The sequence below is a fragment of the Cryptomeria japonica genome, chromosome 2 (genome assembly GCF_030272615.1).
Source record: "Cryptomeria japonica chromosome 2, Sugi_1.0, whole genome shotgun sequence".
Lineage (NCBI taxonomy): Eukaryota > Viridiplantae > Streptophyta > Pinopsida > Cupressales > Cupressaceae > Cryptomeria > Cryptomeria japonica.
In genome coordinates, this window is record NC_081406.1 from 618508207 (window position 1) to 618520565 (window position 12359).

Here is a 12359-nt window from a genome sequence, read left to right on the forward strand (position 1 = left end):
TGGGATTTATCCCCTATTTTTGCTTATTATTAATGTATTTCACAAGAATAGTGATGGTGTTGGGTCTTTGTGGCGTTTATCCCCTGTTTTGACTTATTTAGATCAACTATAACAAATATTTTTCTTTTTCAAAACTTTTTAAAGTTATTTTAAAGTATACATGCATATTTTTTAACTTTAAACGATTGGTGAATATTGTTTTGCTTATTATATACTAGTTTTATCAAATATCTGTAGGGAATACAAATATCTGTTCTGTTAATATTTTCATTGTTTAAATCTTGCATATGATGAGACGAACAGAAATTTTATTAGTTTTTTTGAAAATGGGCGATAATGTTTCTTTTGCTATTTATCTGAACATATTTTACGGTTTCTCTATTCTCAACCTTTGCTATTTTTGCATAGTTATTTAGGGTTTCTCCAAACCATATGAAGCAATAATACAATCCCACAACTTACACAAAACGGATACTATCCCAACATAAATTTAAGTGAGCCTAAGTTTTGATAGTCTATTAACACAGATATACCTAATGGTTGGTTGTTAATTTATTGTAAACTCATACATTTCATTTTCAATACTGTTTGTGTGAGTAGTGGGGAAATTTTTCATTCTTGAGGATTGAAAATTATAAGCTTTATCAGGTGGTATCTATGTGATCTTTATAATCATAGAATATATTTTTTTTTATTAATACACTAATTAATTTATCTCAATTTCTATACTCCAAATCTGCACCCTTATATCAATCATAATACAGATCTCATTACTTGTGAAACACAAGGCAGATTGTAACTATCACTCAATCACAGCAAAGGAGAATTATTATGGTCAATACTGCTATATTGAAAATCTTACAGTTATAGTAACCTCCACTATTCTATGATCTGTTACAAGGACAATAGAGGTATGGCTGCAACCAAATACCTGAAACAACACTATAGTGCACATCATTTTGGTAAAAAGCTTGATCATTATATCAATCATTGTCCACATTTCAAATCTTGCAAAAACAGATAGAGTTGATCGTGTATTTACTACGAATTTTCAAATTTGACATAAATATATTATTTGGATAGCTAGTAGATTGAAGGCATGCATTCTTTCCATTGAATACGTAAATCTGATTTCTCATATCTCGGGTTTCTACATGTAAAATATGTTCACAGATCTCAGGTTTCTACATGTAAAATTTGTCTTGGAAACTCTATTCCCCTTTAGAAATCCTTTCCAATTGCTAGTTTCTTCTAGTTCATAGTTTGCAAATTTTAGTTTGATAATTTACAGCTGTAATTGTGATTGCACTACGGATAACATTCTAAATCTATCTTAGCTATGCATGAATTGATAATATATCTTTATTGCTCTGTTCCTCTTAGATAGGGGACAAACTTGAACAAGTTTACCTTTGCTAGCTAATGGCTTTATTGGCTTCCCTATGTTGAGGCTGCTATAAGAGGTCCTTTGACATGTTAGGCCAATGAATCTCTCTAAATTGTATGCTACTTGCTTCATGAAATTTTATTGTTATATTACTTTCACCATTTGTTCAAACAATTCCAAAGTTCAAGTGGTCACCATTCATTTTGTAGATATTAAACTAAAATGATGACATTTATTATAGAACTAGGCAGACCTTATCCTCTGAGTGTAGGTAGATTGAAAGCACAATTTCAAAAGGGCTAAAGAATTTTGGTTAACAATTCTCCTACCTCAAACTTTCGCCACTGATTATGACAACTGGAAAAATCTTATAGTTTTGGATTTAAAACTAATTAACTTCTAATGCATATAACGTCAATTCACAAGAGCTTATAACATCCATCATTGCTCCAATTAAAATGATATAAGTGAAACACTTACAATACAAGATCATGATAACTATAATATAATACAAGATATGACAATCTCAACAGATTATTTCCAAACAAAGAGATGCTCCCCAATACAAAGTACCATTTGAAAAAATGAACCTATCAACAAATAAAATACATAAGAACACTCACATAGCCAATGACAACAACTTTCATGACAAACTCAACTTCCTATGCAAATACCTATCACTCATTTGTCTATCTTTGTCAATCACTTTCTCTCGTTATGCACTATCTTTGTCAGGTAACTGTATAATGATTTATCTTAACAAATATAACTCACTTTGTTGTTGCATTTGTTGCTGAAAACAACAAAAAATACTAACTCCAACTATCTCATATCAAACTACAATATTGAAATGTTAATTTGTATAAAGTCTTCATCTATACACTATAGTGTACAACCTCCACATAGCACAATTAAAATATAGTTGTTAATGTGTTATTCACCATATATTTTATAATTGTAGCCACAATAATGTTTTAAACTCACCCAAACTTTGCATTTACCATGAGAGAATTTGTAATATAGATAAACTATATAACTCATGCATCAAATGGTAAACAGACTTCCTAACAAAATGTCATTGAACATCCAAAGATTTGATCCTTGCATACCAAGAAGGTTTTCTACACAAAAAAATTAAACTTTATCATAGTCCAACACTACATGAATAAAACTTTCTCTCACCAATCAAATTATTAGTTATTATTGTCTTTTTGGCTACTGGCCTTGGTATGTAAAACTTTAGATTTCAGCTCTTGTAAAACCTGTTTATCTTTATTAAAAACATTAATAATACTCATATTAAACTATAAATATAAAAACTAATTAAAAATTGAAAAATATTTTTATAAAAACAAAATTAAAATATATATAATTATATTAAATCTTAATATAGGGAACAGTTACAATAAATGGTATATAGAAAGAATAGTGAAAATTATTTGGTCACGGCCTGATCATAGGGCCATATATCAGGAATCAGTGTTATATATGTAAAGTATCATAGAAACATAAGTAAAGTAACGCACAAATGCAAAGTTCTGTGTAGAGGAGACATATAACATCAGTTACTACATAGTAAATAGAAGCAGTGTCAAGAGGAGACACACAAGCTATTTCAGTTCCTATACCAGGAGTTCAAATTCACCCAGAACTCAAATCTTAACTCCACTAGAACTTGCATAAATCCACCCAAACGGTACTCACGCCCATTTTGGTAACCATGGAAATTTCAATTATGTCATCAAAATAAACATATTTTAGTCTTTGTGGGTTTGAATCGAATCCACCTCTGTAAAAGGACAATGATATATTCCTGAGACTGCTGTAATTTGAGCACTCAATCATCTATACAATGCCAGAAATTTTTTTATTCTTTGGATGGTGTTATTCATAGTATTGTGGACTTTTTCAACATATGCACCGCTCAGACTGCAGTTGGTAAACTCTGTCTCAATATTTTGGAATATTAGTGTAAGTACTGAACCTACACTGTCAAGGCTGGTGGCCGAGGCTTCCTCATGTAATATAGTGGTTGGTATAAGTGAATTAACGGCAGTTGAAGTGTGATATGGTAGTACTGCAAATCCATGATGAGCGGCAATGGGTAATGAAGAAGCATCCTTACCATGGATGATGTCAACATTTATGGCTGTATACACACAAAAAGACCCCGATGCGTCTCTGTAACTATGTTTCAGCGTCTTCTCTGTCTCGCCTTCCTGCAAATTCTAAAAGCATTTAACTCAAGGCAAATGAAATGCAGGAAAACAATTGCGGAAAAGTCTCGAATGTTTATACTCACACAATAAACATCAAACAATGAAATGCAATTTGAAGGGTCTGATCCATTTCCAATGCTTGCGAGTTCCTTCCATTCTCCACATGATAATAGTTTGTACTTCACAGAATAAAGGACAGAAAAAATCTCAGAGAATGATAAACAAAATACAATCCAGAGATTCCTAATAAGAATCGGAACACGTATAGTATACCTTTGATGCGGTTCGCTCATCCCCCAAAAAATTAAACAGTACGTTTGGGGGGACAGAAAGCTTGATAGAAGTTCCAACACAGACAATAACACCACTGGATTGTCCTACTTCGGAAGCGTTTCTTGTTGTGATTTTAATAGGGTCGTTGCTGGATTGTGAGAGTGCACTTATGTTTGCAACAAATTGACTGCTTATGTTCTGCGCCAATCTTATCATATTTGTCCGGGAAACATCTGCAAACATTATATACATTACATATTTGCAGACAAATTAAAAAGACTTGCTTGATAGCCTGACTACAATTCTACTCTAGTTCTATTATAACAGGATTTGGGACCGATCAAAAACCATTTTACTTTAATATAAAACATGTCTTTTCAAAAAATTGAATACCTCCTTCGCTGGTGAGATCTACTAGAGTTTTAAACCAACAATATTGCCTCTGCAAGCAAGTCAGCCAATGCTGGGCGCCAAAGGCCATTTCGCTGTTGATGACTTGCTCAAATATTTTATGAACTATTCTATAATCTGTCTCACCCTGCTCTATCCAAATCACCTGCATTATATTATAAGGCATGATAACTGTTACATATAAATTCCCACTTAAAGTTGTCATTTTCAAATAACAATACAACAGATATTACATATATCCATCTAAATTTTTTCAGGAAAAATCAGCTTATACTTAGATTCATTAAAATTTCTTTGCTACTATTATAGTTAGGCCAATCGACAGAACTAAAAAGAATACAGACCTTTGAACACCCATTAGGCATATCTTGTATAACACATCCAGACGGATGCTTATGGTACCATCCAACGGAGGGCGAAATACTGTAGTTCAAATTTTCTAGAGAAAAGTCTACCACTATCCACATTCCATTGGTTGGCTGCTGGGAAAACCGAAGAAAAGATATATGTCTCGTGGGAACAAGAGGAGATAGAATCTGTAGCTCAGCATACATCTGCACGAGTACATACCATATTAATATTCCATCATTATGAAAATATTCGCTTAGAAACCATTAATTTCTTTCTTTATTGAGACACACATTCATACCAATTGAAGTAAACCATTTCTAGTGACCACCAACCCCTTGAGACACAACTTGCAAGGTCTCTGCTCTTGTTACAATTAATGAAAATATTTTCTTCCATTTATTCTGCAACAACATATAGAAAATCCGATTTAATGTATTGCATATAAATTTGTTCTAAGTATCTAAAATGCTAGTGCTTTCCACGGCTGTTTCAAATAATCAAATATTCCGCCGAATCCTTAAATGCTCATCTTCCAAATAGCTGATCCAGTTATTGGTGGTGTGCACAATTAGCAACCAACCTTGTTATATTTCCAAAGTCTTATAAAAGACAAAATATTAAAGTTTATATTTTAGGGATCACAAATCTTGTCCATAGCAAAATTTGACAGACTAGTCTTATAATCCAAACACATTAAAAAAACAGTAAAGAGACAACCGACGAAAAGCAAAGCACCCACCAAATAAACAAACCCTAAAACACTTATAGAAAGTTATCTGAAGTTAAACGGAATGGTTAACATGCATCAAATTAAAAATATCAGTTTTGGTTAAGCGGAATGGTTAACATGCATCAAATTAAAAATATCAGTTTTGGTTAAGACATGTTACAAAATTTAGAAACAGATGTAAAATTTGAAAAAAAAAATAGAAAGTAATTCTCAGATAACATTAAAATCTCTAAGCCTGAATTTTATGCCTAAATCTCATGATATATAAATACAAGCATGAAGCCAAACAATATCACACACATAGATCTATAAATTCTTGAGACACTAGGGAATCATAACACTGCAAGTTATAAGGAATTATTAGGAAAATATCATGATTTAGTACAGAATATCCCAATCTTTGTCATAGAACATGTAAAAATTGCAGGGATCCTAAAAATTTCTGAATTAAAACCTTTAAAATATCATACCACATCCATGAAGAGATCAACCAATTCAGCTCCTGTGATAGAAACAATTGAGGTGTCCCTGCTGCCTTCTCTCTTCATGTTGCTGCTGAGCCCCATGCCCTGAGGAAATGTTCCGTACAACTGATTCGTATTCAGAATTTCTATTGTACCATCCGCTAAAGGTTTCTTCACCCAAACAGGCTCGTTTGCGTCTACCATCCAGATAAATTCTTCAGTGGCCTTTTGCGCAGCTTCCATTGCCAAGGATTCATCCAATGAAACACAAGTGGGTGTGGGCAATGTAATCTGGTTCTGTCCTGAGCTTCCCTCTTCATGGTGTGAAGAGTACATCATCTGTGATTGATCTGCTCTGGTTTCTAACAAGGGGATTGTTCTTCCAACACAACTCGAGGCAACTGCATTCAGTTTTTCAATCTACAGGACCAGAAGAAGATCGTCAGTGGACCAAACTAACTTATACAACACATAAATGCAAAAAATCCCATGCAATTATTTTGGCAAACCTCCGTTCTTAAAAGCTCATTTTTTAGAGCCAAGCTTTGCTGTTCGTAAACCATCTCTGTCATGAAATTAGATCCTCCACACGTTTGACACCTGATATTGTTAAGTGTATTTCTCAGCGCCTGTCTATCCAGTCGGAATCTCTCGTTTTCCGTACACAAATTAGTGTTGTCAGTACGCTCCTGCTGAACCTGGACCACAATAATGGATTTTTCAACAGAAGATTATTCATATATATCAAAAAAATCAGTGAAATAAAAATTTGAAAGAGAAAGAGTCGTAATTGTTAACCCTAACTTTGAAAGTAAATATAGACTACCTTTACTTGCGTGCGCCGGTTCTGAAACCAGAATTTAATTTGCTGTGATGTGAGACCCAGTTTAGTGCTTAGTTCTTGTCTGTCCTTTTCGTCAGGATGTTGCAACATCTTAAACACTCTGCAACAATAAAATATTTTAAAAAATAGTTTCAGTTTCATTTAGATCTGCAAGAATTAATGTTTTCAATTCAGAATCCCTTACAAATATATAAAATAATTAAGCTTATGTTCATGTATAGATGAGGTAATATTTGATAAATTGATATTTTTTATAATAGAAAGCAAAAGATAATGTTAATAACATTAGATTTTCACAGATCTAAGATTTATTATGTTAAATCTAAGATCTAAGAAATTCTCAACAAGGAGCTACATGATTCAGTGAGAGAATCTTGTTTAATGTCCCTGTGGAGCTAATAAAGTATTACCCTTTTCTGCTAGACCTGAAAGGTAAGGAGCTGGACAAACATAGAGCATTTGCTGGGGTGGGGCTCAGATTCCTCAAGTGCCGCTTCATGGACGAGAATCCAGAAGACCTGGGAAGAGAGGAAGAACTTATCTCTTTTGCAAGGTTGAACGGAATTCTACCACCTAAAATGGAAAACGAGGATCCCCAGGCTCAACACGGTAGGAGAGGTGGTGCCAGAAGAGTGGGTCGTGGGGATGAGGAAGATCTTTGACTCTCCCTGCTGTGCCCCTCCATGAAGTTTGAAAGATAGGTTTCATATTCTGGTTATTCTTTTAGACATTTGGATGCTTTTTGATGGATACTGGTGTTGTTAAAGTTTTGGCTAATAGACATGTTAAAAACTCTCTGTTTCAATATATGAATTTTCGGCTCTGCCTTTACTGATAAAAAAGAAAAGATATTTTATGTTAAAAATAATAGATTTCCACAATCCATGAAAATGTTATGAATGATTTTAGATTTGATTGTGTATCAATTTTTTAGCATCAACATGAATACACAATCAAATCTAAAAATATTTCATTACATTTATTATGTTGATAATCTAATATTTTTGTATTAGATTGTGGGAGAGTGCATAAGAAAAAAGAGAAATTATAAATTGTTATAATATGTAAATTAAATCATGATCTTATTCAACTTAATATATTATAGAAGAAATAAAACATTAAAAAGTTAAAAATCTTACTCTTCCATTACTTCAACTTGATCACTGGTATAACGAGTATGTTTTCTGCCCAAATTCTTTCTCTCTGTGGAGCTTGCTCCTCCATATTCATTGTGGCCACTATTTTTATCTCCTTCACAATTATCACTCATTTTTCCTTTCTTGATTAGTAATCCTCCTTTTAATCAAAGAGCTTTGAGTGAAATGCTTTTCCTCATATAAGAGTTCTATAGTAGTAAATTATAATTTATTTGGATAGCAATCTTCTTTGAGTGAATTCCTCTAGTTCTTTATAATGGATAACAGTTATGTAGTAATGAATTAATAAATGTTGCAACTTCCAATAAAATAATAGAAATATATATCTTGATACCTGACGTCTATTTATTATTTATGTTTAGTTGATCAAGTGAAGAATATGGATACTTTCTCTATATATGTAGCTAAATTGACTTAAAAAAAGTTAGGCGAGCCCCAAAAAAAAGAGCTTGGAAGCTTTGGTATTCTAGTAACCAAATTTTACCTAATTTTTATTGGGATATAAACGGAACAACAAGATATCAAAATAAGTGGCATCTTAAATTATATCAGCATTTTTAGATTTACATTAATATTGGTGAAACAATTATTTTATCATTAATTATAGGCACAAAAAATTTATTATAATTTAATATTTATAAAATAAAAAATTAAAATACCAACCAATATTTAATATTAATCAAGAAATAATAAATGAAAGCTTGTGTTATAGAAATTTAAAATTTAATATTGAAATTCTTGTTTTTATATAAAAAAATATAATATTTTAAATTATAATTAATGAATTTTTTTTCAATAAAGGGGTAAAAAATTTATTGACTCTCAAACAAGAACATTACAAAGACAATCCAAAGCCCAGGCTCCTAAAGCAAAACTCACCGAGCCTCATAACCATTCATATCCTCCACCAAGATCCTCTCAAAATCCTGGTGATAGTCAGGAGAAAGGTTACCCCACCCCTTCACCCTCTAGTTACCATCCTTCTCAGAGGCCCACTTAGCCAGATAATCAACGGCCTTATTTCACTCGCGTGGAATGTGGAAAAACGTCATGTGTTCCATCCTAGAACTAATCTGCAAGATCTGCTGAACAACCAAAGCAAGCTGCCAGTTCACACCAAACACCTTCTTGACAATTAGCTTATTGACAATAATCTGGGAATCCAATTCATAAATAACCTTAAGCCACCCTAGAGAAAAAGCGTGTTCAAGGGCGTGACTTGAATAGCAAGACCCTTAATAAAATTGTTAGCCTACTGCCCTTGATGAATAGAAAAGAAGAACAAAACCTTACCCGTCCAGTCTCTTCCTACTCCACCAATCCCCGTTGAACCTAGATTACCACACAAAGAACCATCAGTATTGATCTTCAAAATATCTTCAGGAGGAGGTAGCCATTTGCCCTCCCTTTGAACTTTCTTCTTCACCCTTCTACCTCTTCTGACTCATGCAAAAGACAGAAACAAACCCTTGAGGCCTAGTCTTTCCACAATATCAGCATCTTCTCTATCCAAAGGGATCATCTCCTCACATTTTCTTCCACTGTCACACCCATAATTTTGTGCCAAACTTGGGAGACAACAAGGTTTTCTCCTCGAAAAATTCTTCGATTTCTCTCCAACCATATTTGCCACTAAATGAATGTAGGTTCAATACTCCACATTATCTGAAGAGAAGGGACCAAGGTAGGAGGCTTACCCCATCTAATTCAAAATTCCACCTGGGATGAGGCATGTACACAAGGATGTTTCCAAATACTCCATTACAAATGCCAAAGCTAGAAGGAGAAAGGGCACCAAAAAAAAAAATGTGAATATTTCTCCTCACCTATACCACATAGAACACACTTAGAAGGACCTTGAAAGCCACACTTTCGAATATTGTCTCAGGTTAAACATTTGTTCAAGGCAAGCATCCACATAAATAAATTGCACTTAGGCCAAGAAAACTTATTCCAAACATATTTCCACCACTGAACCTCCCCCCCGGTCAACCGTGGAGATAGAAGTTTCTAATACCCACTAGCAATAGTAAAAGTTCCCTTGGTATATATGATCCAAGCTAGAGTATCCTTCTCCTTGATGGAGTTACAATACCTACTAGTTAAAATATCATACGACTCATCGCGTTCCTCTTGCAAACCAATCACAGGCCAAGCTCTAGGATCCTTCCACTTTGCCATCTCCAACATCCCATTGTAATAATAAGACCTGAAATCACTAACTCTAGACCAACCCACCTCTTGGAAATATTGACATAAATATGTCAGATTAGGGTACTATGAGATAATGGAAGGAAAGCTATCCCAAGAATCAGACGAGAAAAGAGCCTCCTCCCTCCTTTTACAAATCCAGAATAGGCCTTCCTTAACAAGATAAACTCCCTTCTTAAATGTATTCCATATCACAGACCCCTTCACTATCATAGGATATCTAGGGATGTCTTCCTTTGGAACCCTTGGAAGCTACTTATGGGCCAGAATCTTTGCTCAAACTTGGTCCTGTTCCACACACAATCGCCAATACATCTTTGCAACCAATGCCTGCCCAAATAGAGTAGCATGCCTTAAACCCAATCCCCCCAGCTGCTTCGGAGTACACATTGTTTCCCATTTAACAAGGCTCCACTTTAAGCCCAAAAAATTACCAACCCACAGGAATTGTCTTGCCAAAGCATCCAAATCATTAACAAATCCCACAGGAGCCACCTGGATCTAACATCTATAAGTGGGGAGAGCCTGAACCACTGACTTGAGTAGCTGAATCTGCCCAGCGAAAGACAACCACCTATGAGTCCACAGATTCACCTTCTGGTGAAACTTATGTATGATGTACTGCCAAGAGTCCTGAGGAAGATTCCTAGAAGAGATGGTAATACCCAGGTATTCTAAGGGAAGAAAACCAATCTGGAACCTTAGAATTTGAGAAATCCTCAATTGAAGAGGGCCAGGTGTGTTGAAGAAGAAGATGGAAGATTTATCCTTATTAATTAATTGACCAGACACTGCAAGATAGATATCCAAAACGCTGCACAAATTTGCAGTTTCTCTTATCTTAGCTAATCCCATCAAAAAAATGTCATCCACAAACTGAAGGTGCGACTGCGAAGCCACACCATCTCCCCATCTCCACCAATGAATAAGACCCCTCTCCATGTTCTTCTTCATCAATTTTCCAAGCCCTTCAGCAAGAAAAATGAAGAGATAAGGGGAAAGGGAGTCCGCCTGCCTCAAACCCCTAGAGGCACTAAAGACCTCAGAGGGCTCACAATTAACAAAAATAGAGAAAGAGGTTGAATTCACACAACTAGTAACCCAAAGGATCCACTCCTCATCAAAACAAAAGGCTCCAAGAACTTTTCAGAGAAAGGACCACCACACTCTATCATAAGCCTTTGCCATATCAAGCGTGATGAACATGGATTTTTCCTTGGAAGTTGCCATAGAATGAATATTTTCTATAGCAATGACCACCCCATGAAGAATCTATCTACCCTCCATAAAACCACTCTACTCCTTTGAAATTAGATACTTCAGCCATTTTTCAATCCCCCAGCTATCATCTTAGAGATGATTTTATAAAACATTGCATATAGAAATAGGGTGGAACTAACTTAACCAATCAACACCTCCGTACTTGGGAATAAGTGCAAGGAAAGTGGATTTTACAGCATGGAGCATATATTTGTTCCTCTAGGAATCTCTGACCACCTCCATTAACTCCATCTTGATTATATCCCATAATTCTTGGAAACATTCAATGGGAAAGCCATTAGGGCCCATAGCTTTCTGTTTCTTCATCTGAAAAACAACTTTGTCTAGTTCCTCAAGTGAGATAGCACCCATAAGATGCTCTCATTCAACTCCCTAGTAACCAGAGAAATTATGCAAGAGAGGACCTGGGATTCCTCCTTTGAACCCCCTTCAGAATCCTCCCTAAATAGGGAAGCGAAGTACTGAATGGTCTCTCGAGACATCTCTTGCATCGAAGCCACCTGTTCACCCATATTGTTGACAAGAACATGAATAGAATTATCATGACATCTAGCTTTCAGTGACTAAAAGACAAAAGCAATTTTTTTATCACCTTCTTGAAACCATTCAATCCTTTCCCTTTGCTTCCAGTAAATTTTCACACGAAGTTCACCTTCCTCCAAATTTTTCATTGCCTTAGCTTCCTCTCCGCTAAGGACCTCAAGAAAAACAAACTCTCTTATCTTTCTAGTAATACCATCCAACTCTTCTTGGGCAGCCACTTTAGCATAGAATATGTTTCCAAAACATTTATGGTTCCAGCATTTAAGTTGGTACTTCAAAAATTGCAACTATTTGGCAAAGGTGTACATAGTAGTGCCGAAGGTAGGTCTTCCATTCCTCCACCACTCCACCACATAGTCATATAAAGATGGTGTTGGAATGGTTTTTCCTTTCCTTGCATAGCATGTAAGACATTTGAAAATCCTAGGGTTTAGGGTTTTAGGACATGGGTTTTTCCTTTTTTCAAAGTCTTTGTTTTCCCTTTGGGC

At 34.8% G+C, this 12359-nt stretch overlaps 1 protein-coding gene across 1 annotated transcript; it reads right to left on the minus strand.

Annotated features, from left to right (window-relative positions):
• Window positions 1-3228: 3228 nt before the first annotated feature.
• Window positions 3229-7178, minus strand: LOC131059435 (homeobox-leucine zipper protein PROTODERMAL FACTOR 2-like). The gene is made up of 9 exons (XM_059215646.1): window positions 7090-7178; window positions 6662-6779; window positions 6345-6533; window positions 5842-6255; window positions 4635-4844; window positions 4273-4435; window positions 3880-4112; window positions 3690-3785; window positions 3229-3606 (listed from the first exon to the last, which is right to left on the minus strand). Exons 1-9 carry the CDS (start codon window positions 7176-7178, stop codon window positions 3229-3231), a joined length of 1890 nt encoding a protein of 629 aa, XP_059071629.1.
• Between the last annotated feature and the right edge of the window lie 5181 nt (window positions 7179-12359).